The sequence below is a fragment of the Eutrigla gurnardus genome (assembly GCF_963514095.1).
Source record: "Eutrigla gurnardus genome assembly, chromosome: 8".
Classification (NCBI taxonomy): Eukaryota; Metazoa; Chordata; class Actinopteri; order Perciformes; family Triglidae; genus Eutrigla; species Eutrigla gurnardus.
Window position 1 is genome coordinate 13,036,478 of NC_139922.1, and position 22,947 is coordinate 13,059,424.

The 22,947-nt window shown below is 42.7% G+C and overlaps 2 protein-coding genes and 1 long non-coding RNA gene across 4 annotated transcripts in view; all 3 read right to left on the minus strand.

The window, feature by feature from the left end:
* The window catches only part of erbb3b (erb-b2 receptor tyrosine kinase 3b), a 64,392-nt gene extending 42,226 nt beyond the window's left edge, over positions 1-22,166 (minus strand). The window contains exons 1-28 of one of the 2 annotated variants that reach the window (XM_084015035.1): positions 22,025-22,166; positions 20,202-20,356; positions 19,922-20,108; positions 19,231-19,356; positions 19,085-19,147; positions 18,776-18,894; positions 17,566-17,707; positions 17,334-17,447; positions 17,127-17,244; positions 16,977-17,050; positions 16,474-16,564; positions 15,891-16,093; positions 15,607-15,739; positions 15,409-15,502; positions 14,660-14,817; positions 14,520-14,576; positions 14,159-14,300; positions 13,919-14,038; positions 13,686-13,784; positions 13,400-13,585; positions 13,150-13,305; positions 12,945-13,020; positions 12,689-12,835; positions 12,518-12,615; positions 12,271-12,435; positions 12,122-12,193; positions 11,684-11,975; positions 10,619-11,532 (exon numbers count right to left, since the gene is read on the minus strand). In XM_084015035.1, the coding sequence (XP_083871161.1) occupies positions 10,628-11,532; positions 11,684-11,975; positions 12,122-12,193; positions 12,271-12,435; positions 12,518-12,615; positions 12,689-12,835; positions 12,945-13,020; positions 13,150-13,305; positions 13,400-13,585; positions 13,686-13,784; positions 13,919-14,038; positions 14,159-14,300; positions 14,520-14,576; positions 14,660-14,817; positions 15,409-15,502; positions 15,607-15,739; positions 15,891-16,093; positions 16,474-16,564; positions 16,977-17,050; positions 17,127-17,244; positions 17,334-17,447; positions 17,566-17,707; positions 18,776-18,894; positions 19,085-19,147; positions 19,231-19,356; positions 19,922-20,108; positions 20,202-20,356; positions 22,025-22,100 (4,368 nt within the window). In that variant the 5' untranslated portion in view covers positions 22,101-22,166 and the 3' untranslated portion in view covers positions 10,619-10,627. Of the gene's footprint in view, positions 1-10,508; positions 11,533-11,683; positions 11,976-12,121; positions 12,194-12,270; positions 12,436-12,517; positions 12,616-12,688; positions 12,836-12,944; positions 13,021-13,149; positions 13,306-13,399; positions 13,586-13,685; positions 13,785-13,918; positions 14,039-14,158; positions 14,301-14,519; positions 14,577-14,659; positions 14,818-15,408; positions 15,503-15,606; positions 15,740-15,890; positions 16,094-16,473; positions 16,565-16,976; positions 17,051-17,126; positions 17,245-17,333; positions 17,448-17,565; positions 17,708-18,775; positions 18,895-19,084; positions 19,148-19,230; positions 19,357-19,921; positions 20,109-20,201; positions 20,357-22,024 lie in introns of those variants that run through there. The other variant, XM_084015034.1, reaches the window with a different exon arrangement.
* Positions 1,750-2,642, minus strand: LOC311017166. The gene is made up of 4 exons (XR_014597596.1): positions 2,542-2,642; positions 2,418-2,444; positions 2,154-2,176; positions 1,750-2,052 (listed from the first exon to the last, which is right to left on the minus strand). It is a non-coding gene; the product is annotated as an uncharacterized lncRNA (long non-coding RNA).
* pa2g4b (proliferation-associated 2G4, b) lies at positions 3,362-9,522 on the minus strand. The gene is made up of 13 exons (XM_084015590.1): positions 9,305-9,522; positions 7,229-7,357; positions 7,042-7,147; positions 6,857-6,926; positions 6,610-6,702; positions 6,457-6,520; positions 6,261-6,339; positions 6,099-6,177; positions 5,859-5,992; positions 5,676-5,770; positions 4,636-4,763; positions 4,421-4,474; positions 3,362-4,331 (listed from the first exon to the last, which is right to left on the minus strand). Exons 1-13 carry the CDS (start codon positions 9,390-9,392, stop codon positions 4,272-4,274), a joined length of 1,179 nt encoding a protein of 392 aa, XP_083871716.1. The 5' UTR covers positions 9,393-9,522; the 3' UTR covers positions 3,362-4,271.
* Positions 22,167-22,947: the final 781 nt, after the last annotated feature.

A 22,947-nucleotide genomic window follows, 5' to 3' on the forward strand; every position in this document is an offset into this window, starting at 1 on the left:
AAAGCTGTTAATTGAATGGATGAGATCTAACTTGACTTTTGTTTTTGTGTTATGTGTAAACGTGTTTAAGTCATGATAGTGATTACGTTTCATATATGCAGCATTCCTGTAATCAATATTTTTACACTTAAATATTACATTTGTATAATAAACATTTCTTAAATATGTTGAGTAATCTAAGTGGGGTTGAGTGAGTTGTTTAAACTTGTTTAAAGAGGCTAATGTGGGTCATAGAACGTCTGTTTTCAGGGCATTTCCATATTTTGAAGATTGTAAATTATGTAATTTACTTAATATTTTTTTGTGTCTGCAATGAGATGTTAATTGAAAGTGAGTTTATTTTGTTACAGATGAGGTGAACATCGACAGCTGGGCTTTTAAAGATAAGAAATGATAGCTAAAGTGTTTACTGGGCCTTGCTGGCTCAGCCAACAGGTTTTTATTCATTACACCAATTCTGTAAGTGCCACCAGCTTTATCGCCGTGGTTATCATAATTCTGTCTCCTGAACCTTCATTCTGCTTTGACGTAGCAGTGTTTGGTCAGTGCCCTTTAAGTTACATCATATATTCGGGATCCTACATCCTCCACTTAGTTAAGGTCAGGATCTTGGAGCTCTGCCAGCACACAATCACATCAACACCAGGGAAAACAAAAAGAGTAACGCCCAATTCAAGTAACAAATGCAGATGTTACTGTGCATGGACGCATCAGTCATTTCTGAATCTATGACCGACAGGATCAGACAGCTTTGTTGAAAACAGATCCTTCTGGAAATAGACAAAAATAAGGCATATTCTGCAACCCGATGACATCCACATCACGTTCCTGTCGCCTTTTGTGCGTTGAGAAACTAAAAATACGTAGGAGCTTCAAAGGACAGTTTTATTGTGCCACACTTCTTGAATGGGGAAGTATCCATTCTGGTACTGTCGGGTGTAACACTGACAGAAGTCCCACAGCTTTATCTTACATTGCAACTGCAAACCGAGATGAGAAGAGGGATGCCGAGTGTTTTCCAGCAACAGCCCAATTCTAATCACCTTGCAAGGACAGGATGAAATATTGCACCACATTCAAGGGTAAAAAAATAAAATAAAAATGTTCAGAGTTGTTAATCTTGGGTGAGGTCCACACAAAAGGCTGCAGCATTCACTCAGTGATCGGATGTGGATAGAATCTGAAATGTTTAGAAATTTGCCCTCCACATTCTATTACAAATGGATTGCTGCAGATTGTTTTAATATATTAGCTCCACACATTAAAATGAACACCCCTTGGCACATTAGTATTCATTAAAGACTGGAAACCAGAAGCCTATGACCAAGTACAGTGTTCATACTTCAATTCAAAGGAAATCCAGATTTTTCTATGGACTAATTCATTTAAACTGTGGTAGAACAATTAGGAATACTTTTTGCCTCTTAAGATGAAGCACTTTTAACACCGACAAGCCCCTTTCACAGAAGACATGTTGACTGCAATAGTAGGAAAAACACAGATGAAACCAATAACCTTGGCTGTTGAATTCAAGTCAGCCTGCATTCCATACTAGAAACCTAAAACTGAGCCGTTATTAATTGGGATTTACACCAGTTTTTCCTCATAGCCTGACAAAAAACAACTTTAGACTTCCTTGAGCATTTGACACCAGATGCTGCCACCCCTTGAATTTTTTTTTTTTTTTTGGAGGTCACTACTGGACACATTAAGTGAAAGCAGGCGGCCAATAAACACAAGACCTTTGGATTATTTAGAAACCAAAACCTTTAATCACAGTATAAACAAACGACAAAAGTTGAGGAATTGAGAAAGTGTCCAGAATGTCCCCGAGGAAAAGCCTGTGGTAAGCAGGTCTAGAGTCTGCACTCCAGCAGGAATCGGCTGCCTCAGGTCGAGATGGGCGCCCCTGACAGACTTGTCACCGGGAGGGTCCTGGGTCTTCAACGGTCCTCACTGGTCTGGTTGCTGGCAACATGTGCTGCCACAGCCATGGCGGAAAGGACACTCTACTTGGACCTCTGCCTCATCTTTCGCCTTTTACGCTTCAGCCTGTAAAAATGATTAGAGGCGATCAGCCGCAAGTCATCCAACAGTGTAAAAAGGGTAGACTTGCTACCAACGCATGAAAAACACAAGTCACGCAGTCTTACCTGCGCATGCGCTTCTTCCTCCACTGCGAAAGAGGAAACACTGAATTATTATCTCGTTTAAATCATGGAAACACAAAAGTACTCACCAGAACTAAAATAAGCGTACAATTAGCATTAAAATCACGTATTGTACAGCGGACAGCTGACAGTCCGCGTGTTGCACTGGCTAGTCAACAACATGTTCAAGCTAACGTTAGCTAGCTAGCGAATGTTCGCACCTCTGCAAATAAAGATTATTTGGTCGTACAGACATAAAGCACAAACCTTAGCCCTCATGTTGAGACGGGAAAGCTGAAAACAGAAGGGAACACACGATGGATTAGTTGGATGGATTTGAAAACACGCTGATTAACTTGGATGCTGTTAGCAATATCAGGAGCTCACGTACCCACAGCTAAGGAATCGTCTCCACGAAGGACGTCACAACGCAGCGACGTTTCTTTTATACGGGCTGCATACGTCACTTTCATTGGACACCGGTAAAACATGCGACATGCCGTTTTCTCGAAGCTAAAGCGTGTGAGGTGCCGTATTTCAGCTAAATATGATTTCTACAGTACTTAATGTGTGCAGCAGAACCTGGGAGAACTTTACAAACACAGGGGTGGTTGGTATTTAACACGCCCTTTCCATTTTCAGACTCAGTACGCTTAAATCTCACTACTTTTAGTAGTCTAGTTTAGTTATTTTATGCTTTTTTGGATTTCTTCCCCAAACTTTCAACTGTTTGTTCAACAAAAGTTGTCTTCCATTAACACTTTTGGCTGCTGTCATCTAACAAATCCTGATTTGACCTATAGATTATATATTCTATAGTTAAACGTAAATATAAGTCAAATATAATGCTGTATATCATACTATCATATCCATCTACCTCATGTATATAAAGGAACCTGTGAGATTCCATGTGTATTAATTCATTATTAGGGTTTGTCATGTTTATATATTTATATCTGTACATAATATTCCAATGTGTTGACCACATCCAACTTTGTTGTCCTTGTTTTAGCTGTATATGTTTCTGTGCAAGCATATGAGAACGACAGGGTCAAATGCCTTTTTTTTTTTTTTTTTACACCCATTAATTGATTCTGATAGGTGTTGTAATAATTCATTTACTTGAGAAAGGTGGTAAATTAATGTTAAGTCATGAAAAACACTCATCAGGAGAGTTAGCTGAATAAACACAGTCCAAAAACAAACACAAATGATGTCAGGTGGCTTTTTAATGTTTCCAAAAATAGTCTCTGAAACTGGGATTTGTTTTACAAAAGCATCCATATATCCAACAGGTATGGACTTCTTATGTAAACACAGACTGTCAAGACTCAATGGTGGTACCAGAAGACTGAACGCTGAACCCTTGGCAGGAGTTACGCCATCCACAACTTAAAAATTCCTTCTTTTTTTTGCTAGTTAAACTACTCAACAACTTAAATTGTCAGTTTAAGAAATTGTTAGCCGAGTAACCTACGGTCGATTACTAGAAGTGTACACAACGTACTGGTAGACGGACCTCAGCGAGAGCAGTATAAATGCAGTAATTATGTTGAATTCAACAGTAATAATGACCAAATGTCATGCTTATAACTTCAGGGTTCAAGACAGGTGTTACACATTTCTGCCCACAACACGTTAACACTCCCTTCAAAAAGGCATGGCTTCAGGTTTATGACCTCAAGGGAGTTATCGAAATGCCACACAATTACGCTGAAACAGTATTGTGCATTCATCGTCCTTGGCCGCTCTGTCAAAGCATTTTATTTTCCGTATCGTTCACTACAGTTATGGTGGAGAAAGGGATGAAGGCTCAGGGTCAGACGAATGGTTAAATGTTCCAGGGAGTATTATGTCCTTGCACAAAATATCCTCTTTAGTAGCAGTATTGTTGTCCACTGTTAAGAAAAGGAAACGGTCAAGGACAATGAGATTTACGAGAGATGTGCGCAGGAGTATTATAGGTGGCTTGGTAGAATTTAGGAGCAGCATCATCCCAGACTGACATCAGTTAGATTCAGAGGTATTCACAGCGGCTATGCCCACAAGTGCCTCAGACAGCTGGGACAGAAGGATTTGTGACGTCTGTTCTTTGGGTCATCAGATGTCTGGCAGAGAAATCTATTCTGCAGCCTCAGTCTCCATTGCCTGGCCGGTTGCAGTCTCAACAGTCTTTGAGGCCTTTAAAAGACAGACATGATTGAAGTTAGGACACATTTTGAACATGTGTTCTTGTTTATTTAAAAAAAAAAAACTGTCCTGTAACTCACCTTCTTTTTCTTCTTCTTCTGGGTCTTACGGCTGGCTGAGCTTTGGAGCAAAGCCTTTAAAAGGAATGAGAGCAGTAGACACAAATTACCTCACAATACATACACACATAATTGGTTTGAGAATGCCTTGTCAGCTAACAGAATGCTACAGCGACCCCATTAGTCCAAGCCTCTCTTTTTGGAAAGAGAATGCACCGCCCATCCATCAAACGCACCTTCAGCTCCTCGTCCTCCACTTCATGCTCAGACTTGTAGAGCTCTGGCTCAAAGAGGCTGTTTGTGATTCGCAGAGGACCGTTGGCCATGAGCAGCACGGTGAACTTGAACTGGGCAACAATTTCACCTGGACAAAGATAAGGTTGAGAATTTGCAGTAAACGGTTCCATTAGGTATACAATGTGGATATTAAACGCTAAAGTCTAGAATAAAAAGGAAGAATGGACACTATAGTGCTGTTAATTACCGTAGATGACCATTTAGTAGCCCGGGCGTTTAATATGCTAAATCGACTTGGAGCCCAGGCGTTTATAAGAACCAGGCGCGTATTTGCAACAGGCTACAATTTATTTTTGCAATGAGCAGCACCAGACCATCATGCAAAGAACAAGGAGCTCACCATAGCACCATAGCACCACTGGAACAAAACTACTTTTCCCCCCCGACGCATCTTTATTGACATCAGACAATAAATACAAAGACAGTTTGTCTGTGTTACCGCGACACAGGGAGCTGATCAGAGCAGTGTTATGAATGATAACGGAAGGGGGGGTCGATCGCGGTAATTTCAACACTGTACATTAGCGCATTTATCTATATCCCTATATCCCTCAGTCTAGCGCGCCTGTGTTTGTGTGTCTGTGTGTCTGTGTGTGTGTGTGCGCGCGCCTGCATGCGAGAGAGAGACAGAGAGAGAGAGAGCGAGAGGAGGGGCTGACTGACAGAAGAGGTGAGAGCCGGTGAAGTGCTGTTAAAAAAAAACTTTTGTTTTCTGTGCAAGACTATGGTAAACACTTAATCGCCCGGGCGTTTAATTGAACCGGCGTTTATTATGCCAAATGAGGTCGGACCCCGGCGGCTATTAGAGCACAGGCGCGTATTTGCACGCGGGCGATTATTTGGTCATCTACGGTAACTAATAATTAAGACTTCCCTTTGCATTGAATGTTAAAAGAGGCACAGGCAGATTCTTATTAGCACAGCTAATCAGTTAGCACTACATATAAACATAAATGACATCCGACATTGTTCCACTCACCCTCTTTCTCATGCAGCACATTGAATGGCTGCAGCAGCTCATGTTTGGCACACTCCACCACACCCAACCTGGCTTTGCCCTCATCTTCAAACGCTCTGAGGACATAAACAGAAAAAAGGGAGGAGGAGGAAGGTGAAACCTGCTATTATTTTGTTAAGATTATTTGAATCTTAAGGGCATTACCTCAGAGTGAAAGGCATTGTATCAAAGCGCCTCTCCATCTCACTGAAGAATGTCCGAGATGTCTTCATCTTTAAGCCGTACACCTTGTTGGGGTCTCGTTTGTAAACGGTGGTCCTCTGACCTCCATCCTTTGCCTGGATTTGGATTGCAAAACACAGCATGATAAATATCTTGCCTTTAAGACATTTTCAAAATAAAGCAGAACAAATGTGATCAAATTGATATCAAATGTCCTTTCACCTTCCCCTCTCCGGTGCTGATAAGCACATCCACTGCATATACCTCATGCACCTCAAACTCAGCCTTCTCATGGTCCTTTCTACAAAAAAAAAAGTGACAAGATCACCCACCGGTCACAACACATCATGCCAGTGACAAGGAGCACTTGCTCAGTGAACTCACTTTTGCTGGTCCGTTGGGTTTTGGATGATAGTTTTCTCCCCATCAATCACATGTTGTTTGAGCTGATGGGACAGCATGCCTACACAATTGAGGGAATAAACTCAAGCATGAGCCAAGCATGTCAAATTACATTCGAAAAAACATTTACCATTGGAATCACAGCGCTTGATGGTGCCAAATGTTCAAAAAGACCCACCTTCGATAGGGGAGCACTTGAATGACTTTGCAATCTTGTTCCAGGCCTCTGTGACCTGTGTGTTCTGATGGAAGAGACATGATGGCATTTATTAGACGAGGTATATGCGGCGATGCCATCGCTCAAATCAGTGGTCATGGTGGAGCTTTTTACCTGGTTTCCTGGCTTAACAAGACGCAGAGCGGCCTCAGCACAGAGGTGAGCTGCTTTGATAACATCAGCCTTTCGCCCGGTCAAGGGGTTGTCCTGAAGTGACACAGGAGGAAAGTTTAAGAGTTACAAGATGTGAAATACTACGCTGTTAATGGTATGATTACCAGTAATACATTAAAAAGCATGGATCTTGTGAATAAACCAATGAGTACTAATGTGCAGGACTCATTCAACAGTGATGACATACCTTGGTCACTCCAACAACTAAGCTGTGAGCCACATTTGAAATGAAGCCATCAACGTGTACACCCAGATCACTGTGACCAAACAGAACAGGAGAACATGAGATGAAGAAAGTATGCCCTGCATATAAAATACCAACTATAATTTCTCTTGTACACATGAAGGACGCGTGTACGTTCGGCAGCCTACATTTTCACAAGATCCCCATCCTTCAGCATGACGTCTGAATCACTCTTCAGAGGGGAGTGATGGCATACACAGTTGTTAACCGACACACAAGTGGGAAAAGCGATACCTGCGAAAGACAGAGAGTGAATGAGGGAATGCTGAGTCAGACACATTGATGGTGACCGATGTAATGCAACAAAAGAAGCACCTTTCTTCATGTCCTTTTCCTTCTTGAAGATTTTCCCAGTTTCTGCCATGATGAAGGCATCTCCCTTTTCACACAGACTGAGCACAGAGACTCCAGCCATAGCTGCCCCAACCACCGTCTTCAGGGCCTCTGCAAGACAAGAGATCAAATGAGCCGCAATGTAGTTAAAAAGATGGGTTAGTAACAGTGTGTATAGTTCTGAGCTGCAACTAATGATTATTTGGATTATCATTAATCATGTTGATCATTTTCTGGGTCAGTTGATTAATCATTTGTTCGAAATGCCATAAAATGTTAAAAATGGACATTAGAATTTCCCCAAGTGCCCAAGGTGACATCTTTTCCAAGGCCAAAAACATCTATTAATTTTCTGTCCATTGATTCGATGAATCTTCTAACCATTTCAACAATTATAATTTGTACATATTTCTGATTACATGAAAATTTCACTGAACAACTCAATTTGATTTTGACTAAGCTGATGCTACGTTAGGTAGAGGAGAAACAGACAGATTGTCTGACAGCTGTATATCAGCTTCAAACTGCATAATGGTAGTAAATTAGATGTCTTAACTTCAGATAAGTAGGTCAGCTGTGATAACCTCCAATACAAAAATCACAAGGACACAGCAATTGTCATTGATTTGAAATCCAAGGATGGACTGTAAATAAAAAACACTGGCAATTGATATTGAACCAAGTGTTTGCTTTTTTTGGAGATCAGGATAGCGTGGATACTCTGAGGCAGCCTTTAATTAGGAAGCTGATGAATTTACTCCCGAGTGCCGCTCATATTATCTGAGATTAGTTCAGATTAACTATAGTAGTAATTTTGAAATTGAAGGTTTAACTATATGTGCATTTAAACTTGATGTGGTAGGAAGGTCAACTGTTAAATCTCCAGAATAGAGATTGAAATATGGACAAATATAAAGACTATGGTTGAACTGGGTTAAGTTATAGAGTTGTTTAGATCTTTAGAAACTAGAAATATAAACAGTCTAAATAGACCCGTTCTGTTTCCATCAATGATTGTTAATGCAGTAGCTGACAGGAAGTCAACTTGGACCAAAGCAACAAAATGGCAATGAAAAAAGGTCTAAAGACTGTTTCACAGTTGCAAATGTAAACATGCCAAATAATTCCCAGTTTATTTGAACGACATAAGCTGACTAGAAGTCAACATGGACCTGAGCTGTTGCTTGGAAATACATTGTTTTTTAGTGTAATGTGTTTGGAATGCAGAAATATCAATATAATGAAAATATGGTGGACAGACATACTTTTGATGCTTTGAAATATGTTAGTTATATTAAATTAGCATTAAAACAACTACCAAATTATGACGTCACACCAATGACGTGTATTTGGCTTTATAGATATATATTTGCTTAAACTAGTGATAACAGCATGCAAAGTTTATGATTCATGTGGGTGACTTACCATTGAGTTTGTGATTCGTTTGATTCTTCAATATTCTATCAATTTACATTGGACGTAATTTTACATGAGTATTAGATGTTTAACTAGCTTCTGCTTACTCCAATAACGTAACGGTAAGTGACTTTAAATGATAGCATTTAGTCAACCGGACTTTTAATCTCTTACGTAACAAATTTGATTTGTCTCGATTTAATAGGCTGCAAGTTTACGTTTAACCATCGGCTACTCAGTAACGAAGGCCTATTGGGAACAAGCGCATAGTCGTTCAGTTTTGTACTTGTCATTGTTATCAGTTATGTTAGCAGTTGCAGCTAGCTACGTTTGCTAGTGAAGAAGCTAGCTCAGCCACATAGCTGGTTAGCTAGCGCACCGGGCTAATGTGACAGCAACGGGTCGTTTCACATTAATGGGTTACTATAAAGACAAGTCGGGCTACCTAATAGCGAGAATTATGCGTTTCCACATTAAAGCCAGGCCCGCTATCCACTGTGCTGTAACGCTACCGTTGGCACCGCCGCGGCACATGGCACAGCTGCTGTCTGGGCACGACTAGCTGACACTAGCTAGCTAACGTTAGACGGATCCTGATACTTATGGAGTCAAAGCGGCACGTTAACGCCGAATTTCACTTACGATTTGCAATCTCGGCCCCCATCTTATACTTGGTGACCACCAGGTCATCGGCGATGGTCTGCTCCTGCGTATCGTCATCTCCAGACATGTTGGCAGTGTGTCCGCGAACTCAAGAGTAACTTTTCCCCGGCGGTTGTCAGTCAGTCACTAGATGGACCACGCTGCTCCCTGCACCGGCCCGCCCGACTTCATTCGGCAGCCTAGTACGAGCTCTAGATCCCGCCCCCTGCCAAAGACACGCTGTGCAGTCAAGATAGTTCACGGGCCAGCTTTGCGTTTTACATCCCAAAAAGGCAAGGGGGGTATTTTAAATCATATCATGAGCATTTAAAATTAGCCTACAAACGAGTATTTGTAGCCAACAGGATAATCTGCTGATATACAGCTGTTAATGTATGCATTCTGTCGTTATCAGGCTATATTTATAGGGGAAAACCTGCAATTAATGTGCAGAAACCAACATAACTGGTCGATTAAATAAAGGGGATTACGTGGATACGTTGTGAAGGCTTTATAGGCTATCCGTATGCTATTTAGGACAAAATAGAAATGGGAAACAAGAATGGGAAAAATTTGGACATTTTGGTAAAATATATATGCCACCAACCAACCAGTTGATCTCAGGATAAAGTTTATAATGTTCACATTGCTGTGTTGTGGAAAGTGCAACTAAGGACATTTCAAACGGATTTGTTGACTCCCTTTAATAACAGGATACGTTGTGGTAAACCCATTAGCCCATAAGCTGAATTTGAACGAAAACGGAAAAACGCCGGAGTGAACCTGTCACCTCTCTGATGATCTCTGATCGGTCACTGACCAAATCGCGCGCGAGTGTGTCACGGAAGCGTTTACATGCCTCCATCTCATGTTCTGCCGTCCATACTGTCAGCGTGACCGGTGACAAGGTGATGTGCTAAAAAAAAAGTTTTAAAATTAAATGTAGTATTCATATCATATTGCAACATGATAAAAAAAAAAAGTGAATACATATTTCCAAGAAGATTTTTTATTGTTTTACTTCACAAAAAAAACGACACATGTGATATATGCAAAATAATCCTGTTTATTAATTTATATAATAAAAAAAGACTTTTACAGAAATGGGACATGTCACCTCATCATACTACTTCAAATTACACAAGTCCTAACAACGAAGCAATCATAGACTCACTTTTATTTGTGAATGTAATTCCATCTTTTTATATATATCCCTTTAGTTGTTTGTTGGATTCTGTAGCTCAAAGAAGAACAGATGCAAAACTTTACAAACCTACCCACATGTATTACAGGAACTAACAGTCTCGGTCCCAGTTCACATTATTAGGTGCGTACAGCATCTGGCTTGAGGAACAGTCTGCTGTGCCAGTAGTCTGGGTTGTCAAATGATGTGTTGCTGCCAGGCTCCCCTATGCCAGCACACACCTTGATGTATCCCCCGATCCCTGCACACCTGCCACTGCCCAACTCCTCAGAAACAGCCCTCCCCTTCACTGGGATGTTCTGGTAGTCTGCCTGCTCCCACCCACTGGGCACCACTCCAAATCTGGTCATCTCCTCATACTCCTCCACCACATCTCCCCCAGCTGCCAGCACATCTGGCCTAGGCATGACCACACCACTCCCCTGAAGGTCAGGTTCTTTATTTGAGTTTTGGTTCTTCTCCTCTTCCTCTTCCTTGTCAAGCTCTTTTATCAACGCCTCAACCATTTGGTCTGTTTCCTCTGTCTCTGCTGCAATCCTTGAAGGTGTTTGACTCCCAGGTCTCTCCCGTGCTGGATCCTCTCCCTCCACAGAGTTGGACCGCCTGATATCCATGTATTCATACCTGCCTATACCTGGAGCTGCCTCTCCCTGGTCATCCACAGCTCTGATCCCACTGTCAGTGAGCTGGTGTTTCTCTGTGGAGTCTCTTTGCTCTGCATCACCTCCCTCACAATCCCCATCCACTCGCTTGCTCCTTACAGCTGAGATCGGCGTCAGAGTCTCCACATGTGCTGTGTGCTCTATAGGCAATGGAGCCATGAAGGTCGGCGAGGGTAAAGGTGAGGTTTTACAACAAACGGCCACAGTCTGGGCATCAGCCTGTGATGAGACGCTGCTGGTCGAGCAAAGCGCACCAGACTCTTTGCTCATGACTTCGTACTCCAGGGAGGGATTTATCACCACGAGAGACAGATTATTCTTGGGTCTTGAGTTTCTACGCCCAGACTGAGAGACTCTGCAGACTGGGAACCGTGACAGGATGTGACAAAGGAAGAAGATTCAAAGGGAGAAGATTGATTATGTATCGTTGACACTATAATTTACCATTCATCTTCAAAACAGTCAAGAAAGAATCAGATAAATCAGCATGCTCATCCCATTTTAGTAATTTACCTCTCTCTGGAGTAACAGGTGACCCAGCCAGGACATAGCCGTAGTGATCCACCTCCTCCTCTTCCTCTGCGGCCCACACCTTATACGAGGAAGGACTTGATGCTGTTGAGAGCTTCCTGTGCCGGCTGACGGACATATGAGGAGTTCCCCTCTCGGAACCAATCCTGGCCCTGTGAAGACTCCCAGTCCGTAACCCTTCCTCACGTAGCTCTGCCTCTCTGCCGCTCCCCCTGAACTCTGACCTCTCGGGCAGCATCCGCACCGAGCTCAGTCGTGAACTCTGAAGCCACAGCTGAGACAGAAAAGCAAAGGCATGAACTGATGCTGCAGCGCACAGAAATGAATCCACTCAGCTTCTGAGTTAATGGCCTAGATGCAGTAATTACAATTACAGGGTGGGAATGTGTTTGTTTGCATGAACTTGTGAGTCTGTATCACCTGGCGGATGCTGTCCACAGGGCTGGGGTTCATTGGGAGGTATCCGATGTGTCCCACCTGAGAGGCACCGCTCTACACATCAGGGAAGAAAAGTGTTACATGCTTGTTTTCTTTGCATGTGATCGACTCACAATGATGTATTTTATTACCCTGTAAGAATTAATCCGTGAACGAGACAGACTCCAAGATGGAGAATGTTGCAGAGGAGGAGTAGTCAAACCATCCTCCAGTCCCTCCTGGTGCTGGTCTTCCAGAAGCTCTCGCTCTGATTCTCTGTGATGGATCTCAACTGAGGCAGCTTCTCCTCCTTCCATCTATATACATACATGGAAGCACAGGTTGTAAGTAAACAGCCAGTGGACTAAGCTTTAATACCAGTGAGTATAATAGCCTGACCTTGATGACAAGATATCTATGTGGGTCTCTTGCCATTCGAGTAAAGTCACTGGCCAGCTCTTTGAAGGTCGGCCTTATATTTTCATCAATCATCCAGCCTAAAAAGAAGCAGAAAAACAGTTGAGATTGGAGTGTGTTTGTGCATCCTGGTGCATGTTTTATCACACTCACATTTAACCATGACCATGTAGACGTCTATGGTACAGATGTGGGGCTGTGACAGTCGTTCGCCCTTCTCCAGCAGACTCGGCACCTCTTGAGGCTGAACGGATGCATACGGCTCCGCGCCGAATGACATCATCTCCCACACTGTCACCCCTGTCCAGGAAGAGAGGCGTCACATTTACATGCTCCCTGCCAGCCTTCAAGAGGAACGCTTCTTTTATTGGTACATTCGGTGTGACATGAATAAACAAACGCCTCTTACCATAACTCCAAACGTCACTTTGATGAGTGTATCTTCGGAACAAGATGCTTTCCAGGGCCATCCATTTTATAGGTGTCTGGATCAACGGACAAAAATAGCAGATAAGCCATAAGATTGGTTTGTCTCCGTAACTGGAGGAGACACGAAAACAACTGTGACTCAATCATCAATCAAGTGTATCTCAAACTGGATCAGTCATAACAACCTTGGTGTCGGTGAAGACGTATTTCTTGTCGTCGGGATAAAGGAGGTCCGCCACACCGTAGTCAGAGATCTGGACCTGGTAGTCGTTCTTCAGCAGGATGTTGCGGGCTGCCAGGTTCCTGTGGACCATGCAGTGTTCCTCCAGGTAGTACATACCCTGAGACCGAACACACATAGAGTATATACCCTAAAATCAGACATCTAATCCATAACATGCGGTTGCTCAAAAAAAGTCTGTAGTTGAAACTCACTTTAGCAATCTGCACACACCAGTTGAGCAGGCGCTGGGGGTCTAGGCTGTTCTTGTGTTGCCTGATGTGCTCCAGTAAGGCACCCTGTGAGCTGAGCTGGGTCACCAGTTGCAGACTGGGACCTGGGCAGATGCCCAGTAGCCTGACAATGTAGGGGTGGTCCAGGCTGCCCATTGACAGCATATGCTACAGAGAGAGCAAAAACAAGTTTTTTTTCTGACAATTTTATGATGCTGATGTTACATTTATTTCACATGAATTGCTGTGAAAAAGGTCTGATTCTCACATCAGTGATCTCGGTGAAGGTCTGTCGACCAGAGCTATCCTGAATGGTCTTGATGGCCACAGGGATCTTCACTGTCTCTCGTTCAGGGGTCCAAAAGCCCTTAAACGTAATTAAATCCGTGTTCACGTCAGTTTGAGTCTGCAAAACTTGTATAAGTCCACTAAAACTACAGTGGAACATAAATCAGTGGATGACCAGGGGATGTGCAAAAAGGGAAAAAGAAGAATAAATACCTTGTGTGCTGTCCCAAAAACTCCTGAGCCAAGCGCTTTGATTTTTTTCAGCTCTGAGGGCCTCAGGATGCGGGCATGAACCTTGGTACCTTTCTCTCCGGGACCCAGTGGCTCAAAGCTCTGCCAAAAAAAAATAACTCAAAGTGATTCCCTGATCATTTCTTTCCTCTCCGGAAGTAAATGCACGTAGCAGTCAAAACAAAGGCAGCTCATGAGGTTGGATGGTCTCTAAAGTCTCACCTCTCCACTCTCCAGGTACCTCCTCATGGCTCTCTTGCGGCGGATGGCCAAACCGCGGTGATACAGCACGCCCAGGAAAAACAACACCAGGCAGAAAATCAAGCCAGCCGGCACACCTAAAGCTATGCCTGTGATCTGACCACTGCAGAAGGAAGCAGATACAGATGCTAATGTGTGGGTACAAGGTGAAAATGATCACATCATGCAAACACTAAAGGGAAGATAGAAAATAAAATTGAGTTTATCACCCTGCTCTGTTGGGCAGAGAATATGGAAGATGAGAAGAAAAAAATTGTAATTTACTAAATATGACATATTGCAGTGCAGTGCTTTATATTCACCAGCAGGGGGCAACACTCACCTGTTAACTGCCAGTCGAGTTGCCGCCAAACAATCATTCAATCCTGGGCCTGAGCATCTGTAACGGATAAACACATCGTTGATTTGATCGTCTACAGATGGACGCATGGAGACTCACACATACTTCGATGGCAGTCTCACCCCTGTGTGCAGTTGTGGTGACACGGCTCACAGTGACCTTCCCTGTTGGGGTATTTGAAGATTAATCCCTTCTGTCCATCATTCACCCCAGTGGGACAAGAGGACATGCAGTAAGGACCATCGCGAAGGTTGGCACATGCCACACACTGGTCTGCACCCTGAGAGAGAGAGAGAGAGAGAGAGAGAGAGAGAGAGAGAGAGAGAGAGAGAGAGAGAGGCAGAACGTATCGCAGCATGAGACTGAGTGGGATTATTACGTGTATGTCTATGTATATAATGTATATATGATTTTTTTTAATCTAATGGGCAAGTGGGTAACAGAGATTTGATACAAAATGTCTTGTAATTAATATTAATAACAATAATAATTTTCTTTAAGGGTGCCTTTCTAAACAGTCAAGGACATCACAGCATTTTGTTGAGATTTGTTGCAGATTTTACATCGGGACAAGAATATCAACTGTATAATGTTGAGATATAAATCAAATTTCTCTTCATAAATTAGATGGTCATTATTTCTATTTTCTTCTAATGCAGGGCAAACAGTAACTTCCAGTATATCTAGATATGTATTAACGGTGGAGGTGTGGGTTCAGAGGTGGTAAGACACAGAAAAAACTGAAACTGTAACAAAGGGAAAAAATCGCAGAGTAGAAATGATGCCCTTGTATCGTAGTAAAAAAATATTTTTAAATAGGCAAATGCAAGTGGAATTCATAAGGCACATGACCACCAAATAAAGTAATTACCAGTCCTGTACAGCTGACTGAGCCCCTCCGAGGCTTACACTCTGGATGACAGGCAACACACTCCCCATCAGGTCCTGCAAATTCCCTTGGACTTCTGGGGACACGATATTCAAAAAAATACATAGTCAGATATAATCAATATATTCAATGCACAAACAGCACCAGTGAGGATATCAACACATACATGTATCTACTGACCCAGTGTGGAAATGACAGCTTCCCACACATGTGCCATCTCGGGTGTAGTTCCTGCAGGAGAGACACTGGTTGGGCCCCGGGCCCCAGCATCCTGAGTCTGAACACAGCGGGTCACACACGTGGCCTTCTGCTACTGCTCCCGCAACAATAGGAGAAAGACATCGGGAAGATGAAGAAGAAGATGATGGATGTGGAATTAATTTGTATGATCATAGCAGCCAATATAGAAAAAAAGACAACATGTTTCATTCAGATTGTAGACGTTTCTTTTAGTCTCGCCTCACCACACTCTGGCAGCGGCCTGTTGCTGTTAAAGTTGTTGACTCGAACTCTGTGGCCCCTGAACAACTGAGCCCAGTTCACGGTGTGTTGGTAGCAGAGGTTGGCGTTCTGACTGATGTACACGCTGCCATCACTGATCTCACGGAGCGAGCGCAGGCCCAGAGAGGTCAGAGTGCGGATGCGCATCACCATCAGAGAAAAACGCCTTCGATTGGAGGACGGAGGAGGACACGGGCAAAAAGACAAACCAAGAAAAAAACAAACATATGAGTAAGCTGGGGAACTATTCTAAATGTGAAAGAATGATTTAAAATGTGTAAGAGTGGTTTGTTTATAGCAGCTTCCAGCAGATAGGAGGGTGCAGAGTGTGCGAGAGAGCGCTGATGACACACGGTTATGCAAGACACTTCACATGTTATACAGACAGACATGAGTTTAGGCAAGAACACATGATTCAGAACCAGCTTGAAACATGATGCATGCTTAATGGAAGAAGGATTACTTCCATTATACTGTTCACATATCTGATCTTTCTATATAGAAGGTTATTTGTTTGATCTTTTACAGTGTGTTAATAAGTCTTACTTGTAAAGGGACCTCCCTTGAATGGTGGCAAGACTCGAGAAAACAGACAGGTCATTCAGTTCTTTGGGCCACGACTGGATGTTTAGGATATCTGACAATCAAACACAGTGTTAACATTCAAACATAACCGCAAAAGATTGTTTTGATTGTTATTAGGCAACTAATGACGTATTGCATGACAATTTTCTCGATTATAAGATGGATAAATGCAAAAGGCGTAGAGAACGACAACAACAACTCTGCTGTTATGCATCCAAGACTTATTTCTCTTCACTGTATTCAGTTATAATCTATTAATCATCAGTGTGACGAGTGTATAAAGCAGGCTAAAAACATGATATTATTTTAAAATTATGTCAACAGGATTTAAATGTAAACCTACTGGTAAGCTTTTAAAAATAACTCAAAGTATTATTTGCAATTTCAAGTTAAGTCTAAAAAAGAATAATGTATTATCAAGTATATTCATATTAGAACCAATAAAATGTACTGTGCATACAAACCTGTTATTTCTCTGACGGTGCGAAACACTTCCAGCTTTTTGGCATCGAGGGGCGGGATGTTTTTAAAGTCATCTCTGTGAAGAATAAAAACACATCTAATGAACATGCTGACTATGACTGCACACAGATATCTTCCAGGCAGGCAATTACCCAAGAATCCCTGTGACCAGGAAGTGCAGGCTGCCCTGGATCTTGGTGCAGTTGATGAAGCTGTCGATGTTGCTGGAGTCCACCGTCTGTCTGTGCTCAGCGCCCGTGCCTTCACATACTACATGAATGACCAAATACCATCATCAGCTTTGATGACTGACACATACACTCGGTGCAAACACTGGGAATGTGTTTATTTGTGCCAACCTTTTGGGCAGAGTCCACTGCAGAGCTCACACTGCTTCTGGCCTTCTCTCTCCACCTCCATCTTGTCTGGCGGACAAACGCTCACACAGGAGCTACCGTCCACCACAAAATGGGCTACGGCGAGGAAGGAGCGAAAAATACGATGACGCAGGTTTGCAATATCAGAGGGGGAAGTTAACGTTTTTTTACACGTTGTACAAAGAGTAACAGGAAACAAACACAGGCCACTCACTGGGACACTGGGAGACACAGATGGTTCCATACTGGTATTTGGCATTAGGGTTGGTCTCCATTTGAAACGTCTGCTTGTTATAGATCAAAGTCTGGGGACACTGGGGGACGCAGGCTCCGGAGTCGTTGAAATGACGACATGCCTACACACACACACACACACACATGCATACACACACACACACACACACACACACACACACACACACACACACACACACACACACACATGCATACACACACAAGACACTTAGATTTGAGCACAGAACTTGTGTCTGCGATTGAAGTGCATTATGGGTAACTAAATAAAATGATTTGATTTCTGACTGCTTTCCAGAACATACTATATAAGCTACCATAAGTCTGACAGTGCCTCGACTGGTTCGGACTGAACCATCTCCACAACTATAGTATGGATAGCTATTACGTCTTACGACCGACATGCATGGTCCTCAGAGGATCATCTTAGAGATTCATGCTCCCCTCAGAATGAATGACAGTAGCTTAAGTGATCCTCTGACTTTTCATTATTCACCATTTATGATAGTACGGCTGCTAACATGGCTGTGGACTCAGACTTGTTTACCCTATTATTGTCTTCACAAGCTACACTGTCAGAAGTTCAATCCCAGGAGACAAGAAAATACATTTGAATGCCTCAAAAAGATCAATAAAATCAATGTCAATTCATTTCTACAAGAAGCTTCCTCAAATATCAGATGAACTAACCAGAAATAATTTAGAAAACCGTTTGCATGCTCGACTGTATTACTGGATAACGTCGCAACAATAATGGGTTGGGCGTTCAGAGAGTGTTTCAAGTGTCTGCGTAGGGATTTTCCAAACCACACTAGGGCTGCAACAATTTCTTTCATTGTCCACGGTTCTGCAGATGATTTGGTAGGCTGCATTAATCAATTAATAATTTGGTCTGTAAATGTCAGATGAAATAAAATAGTGCCAGAAACCACATTGTTTGGTATTACTGTAACAAAGAATAGCTGCCAGGGAGATGGGAATTAAATCAAAACAGCTTGATGTAAAAAAAAAAAAAAAGTATGTAGGCCACGTTCAAAAGAATCACATGTGATTGGAAGCATATCATTATTTTTTAAAGTAGTTTGGGAAAAAGAAGGCCATCTTTTTAACCTACAGTACCGGTCTATAAAGACGGCCTTTCCCTTCAATTTGATCAAAGATGGAGCACTTACAAAACAATCCACATCCAGAGGGCCTTTACATCCCGCTGCACACTCTATGTGGCAGCAGTCCCTGGGGCTCGTCCCGAAACAGCGGCCATTACACTGTGGAGCGCACACCGTCTTCGTCACTGAGACACACAGGAGAGAAGGGTCAAACAGAGGTCACCAGTGTGCATGTGTGTTGTGTCTTTGTGCGTGCCTGTCTCTCTCTCTCTCTCTCTGTTTCTGTGTATTTCTGTCTGAGGGAGAGAGACAGGAGGAGGAGGAGACATAGAACACAGACAGAAAATGGGTAAAATTGAACAATAGGGCACTCACAGATCTGACATTGGTCTTCATTTGGCCCCCAGCAGTAATCTCCACAGGATTTGTGGCATGGGCCTGAGAGAAGAAAGGCAGTACTTATACGAGAGTGTCTAGAGATAATTGGGAGATATGTGGAATAGGACCAGCCTCACACCAACCTCTCTCCCCGTTGTACTGGATGTCAATTGGAGCACTATTGTCTCTGATGATATCTTGCCAGAAGATCCAGGGGCCATAACTCAGGTACTTGTTGTTGATAATCTGCACTCCTCCCTCGAGAATCTCTATGAAGAAATGGCCAGAAGGAGAAGAGATGGTATATCCTGTTGTTACAGCAGCCCACATATCAGTGTAAATACTTAGTAGATACTGGGTTGCTGGATGTATACCAGTGGGTACAAGGGACGAAGAAGTACAGGCAATACATGACCTAAAACTTGCAAGGTTACGAGCATAGGGGCATCTCCTTTTACAAAAGGTATGTCCTGAGAACTGTACCATAAACATTGTTTTGTTAGACTGTTGGTATTGTCCATGCTGGCTCATTGTAACAGTGTCATGGTTTACTGGGACACGAACAGAGCCATGTTATTGATACTAGTATAACACCTGTGTGTTTCCTGCTATGACCAGTCTACATATCTGCTGTGAAAACAGCTTGTTAGATAAAGTGCTTTTCCAGGATGTCAGAGATTTGGGGAATGGACGAGAAGAGACTTCTCTTCCTCTTCCCTTAAAATGGCACATTGCTTTTCAATGTTTGTTCTCACTCACTCTCAGAAGCACATTTTATACCTTGCATGTATAGGACATCTTCTGTCCATTTTGTCAGTTTAAAACCCTCTTTACCCGTCAGATTGGCGAGCCCGAGCTGCCGCAGGCCGTTGGAGCCGTCCTTGGGGTAGTTGAAGAAGACAGAGAGAGCAAAGCGTCTCTCATAAAGGCTGTTCCCTCTGATGACCCGTAGTTGCCCCAGGGGAATCTCCTGAAAGTGGTTCATGGCAATGAGGACGTAGCCGGTCACCTCGCGGATTCCCTGGAGAGAGGGACAAAGAGGAGCACACTTCTACACCTTGTACTTAAAAAATCATTTGAAAGTCAAGGCAGAGAGGTAGGGGGTGATTTTTACCTTGAGGAAGGAGAAGTCCCAGTTACTCTCAATCTGAGTGATCTCCAGGTTCCCCATGATTATCTCACAGCCGTCATACCTGTCCTTAGTCAGGTTGTACTGAATCTCCTGAGAGCCTGTGGAGCTCAGTCCGTTCTGCGTACCAGGACACACCACTGACATACGGACCCAGGGAGGAAAGACACGTTACTCCACTTGTTTTGAAGGGTGATTTGTGATTTTTGGATGTATTTGTCCTGTCTGCTTTCTATTCATTTCCGTAACGCTTGAAAATCCATTTAGCCGACTCGAGAAACCTTTTTGAGTTAGCTAATCCACCCCAGGGAACATCAAGTCTGTATCATGTTTTCATAGAATTACATTAGCGTTGCAACATAATGCATTGCCTTACAATGCAATGATTTTGACAAAGATTGATGCAGACTGTGATGCCTTATTCAGGAGTTGCTGTATGCAGATATATTTAAATATAGAGAAATGAATGGAAACCAATTGAAACTTGAATGCGTTAAAAAAAACAAATAAAACAAAACAAACGATGCAGCTGAAAATGAGCAACAGAGCAAAGACATGCAACAACTGTGGTCTTGTAAAGGTGAATAAATTGTCATTATGTGAGTGCAGGCTTATATATTATTTCTCCTAGACTTGATGAGTCTCCCTGACGGTGCTGGAGAGTTTGATATGAAGTACAGCAAAGCGGCCGGCTGTGACCCTGGCTCATGGAACAGTCCAGGCCTGGGGCTGATGGAGTGGAGGCCGAGGGTCGAGGCAGAGGGGCTTTTCTCAGACAAAGTTCTTCATTGTGATGAAGCTATAAATGTGGACAGTGTGTCTGCAGTGACTGGAGAGTGAAGCAGTGACAGACAGTGCCTCTGTGTGTGTGTGTGTGTGTGTGTGTGTGTTTGTGTGTTGTGTGTGTGTGTGTGTGTGTGTGTGTGTGTGTGTGTGTGTGTGTGTGTGTGTGTGCGTGCATGTGCGTATGTATGTACGTGTGTGTCTGAGGGGTCTGCGTCGCTGAGATCATACCAACAGACAATGGGCCGTGTGTGAGTGGGACTTTCTACTAGAGGGAAGGGAAATATCGCAAACGGAAGGAGAAATGCACACCATCTCATACTGACCAACAAAAACTGCGGAGCTGGCCCTTTATGTGCTCAGATTGGGCACCTGCAGCCGTCAACACAAGGCACACTTCCTGTCTTCATTGGGAACATGCACCTGGCTACACTATAGTGTTGATCACCTCCATTAACAACCTTTTAGGCTGATGTTTTTCTGGAAAATTGCACGCCGACAGGTGACTAGCACAACCCATATCATCATGCACTTATTTATTATTGCATGTCTTCAGCAGAATAGAATAGAACAGGATAGAAGTGGAATGCACAGCTCATCTGGGATCAAAACATTCACAACACACCTGCATAATCCAAACAACTAAATAACCTTTTGAAGGGAAAATGAGTGATTTCATTAAAACAAAAACAGTCACATGCACTTGTCCTCAGTGGCTTTTTACAACTGGGTCATTTTGTCCTTGTGACATTAATATTGCTGCCTTTATAATAATGCGTTTTTAAAGGTCTTGATTAGAGCCCAGTAAATACAATAAAAAAGCTCTCAAGGAGAGCACATACGGTGTGATCGGAGACAAAGGAAAGAGGTTAAAGATGCCATGTTAGAAGCATTGGTCTTTAAAGGCAGAGATGTGCTGTCACCTGCCAAACAGGAACGTATTAAATAACAATAATTAACTGATTAAAAAATCAATCAAAACAGGCTAGACAGGGTTACTGATGCTGGATTTTAAATTCCCCTACCTTCGTGGGTTTGGGATGATGCTGTTTGTAGCCTCCATGATGTCACACACAGTAGTATGACTCCCCACAGGATCATGTTTATGTCGGATCTATTCAGTGAGATATGATCATATCACACTGGTTTAGGTAGTCCTTGGCAGCCAATGTTATGTATATTTGTAAAAAATATATTTATATATATAAATCCAGGTCCCACGCTCTATTCTGGAAGACGAGAGAAAAGGTTAAAAAAAAAAAGAAAAGATAGTGAAAATGAAGGAGAAATACAGCTCCTTCTTTAAAACCTACGCATGATACATTGTTAATGAGAGCAGATAAATCGCGCCAATTGCAAAAAACTAACAACAACGAACAAGTGGCAGTTTATTTGACGCTGGGTTTCCCCTCCCAGAGAGGGGCATGTGATTGGCTGGGAGCCCGAAGTATTCACCAATCAGAGGTTGGTCCGTCATTTTTTTTTTTTTTTTTTTTTTTACAAGCTGCTGCCTCAAATGCTCCCCTAAAGTAAAATCCTGTTAGATTTAGGTTGTATTTTTCTCTCACCAATCAAATAACAACAAACACATTAAGCTCATATAGAAGCTTATACACATTTAAATGACTGTAGTTTTACTTTACATGATGGCCTTTGATTAATACTAATATGCAGCTGCAAATATGAAAAAAAATCCCTGTGACCAAAACATGTTTGGATGCGCACAGTGTGAACCCCATGTATACCCTATACATGACTTTATGTGCAGTTATTTTGGTTCCACGTTGTCAGCTGCTGTGTGTGGAAGCAGCACTGTGCTCCCCCAGTCAGCACAGCAGCGCTGTGAGTGGCCGCACTGTTTCCCCTGTAAAGAGCAGTATTGTCCCCCGCGGCCCTGTCAACTGGTTAATCACCTCTTTGATGCGTATGGAAGGGGCCAGTCACAATG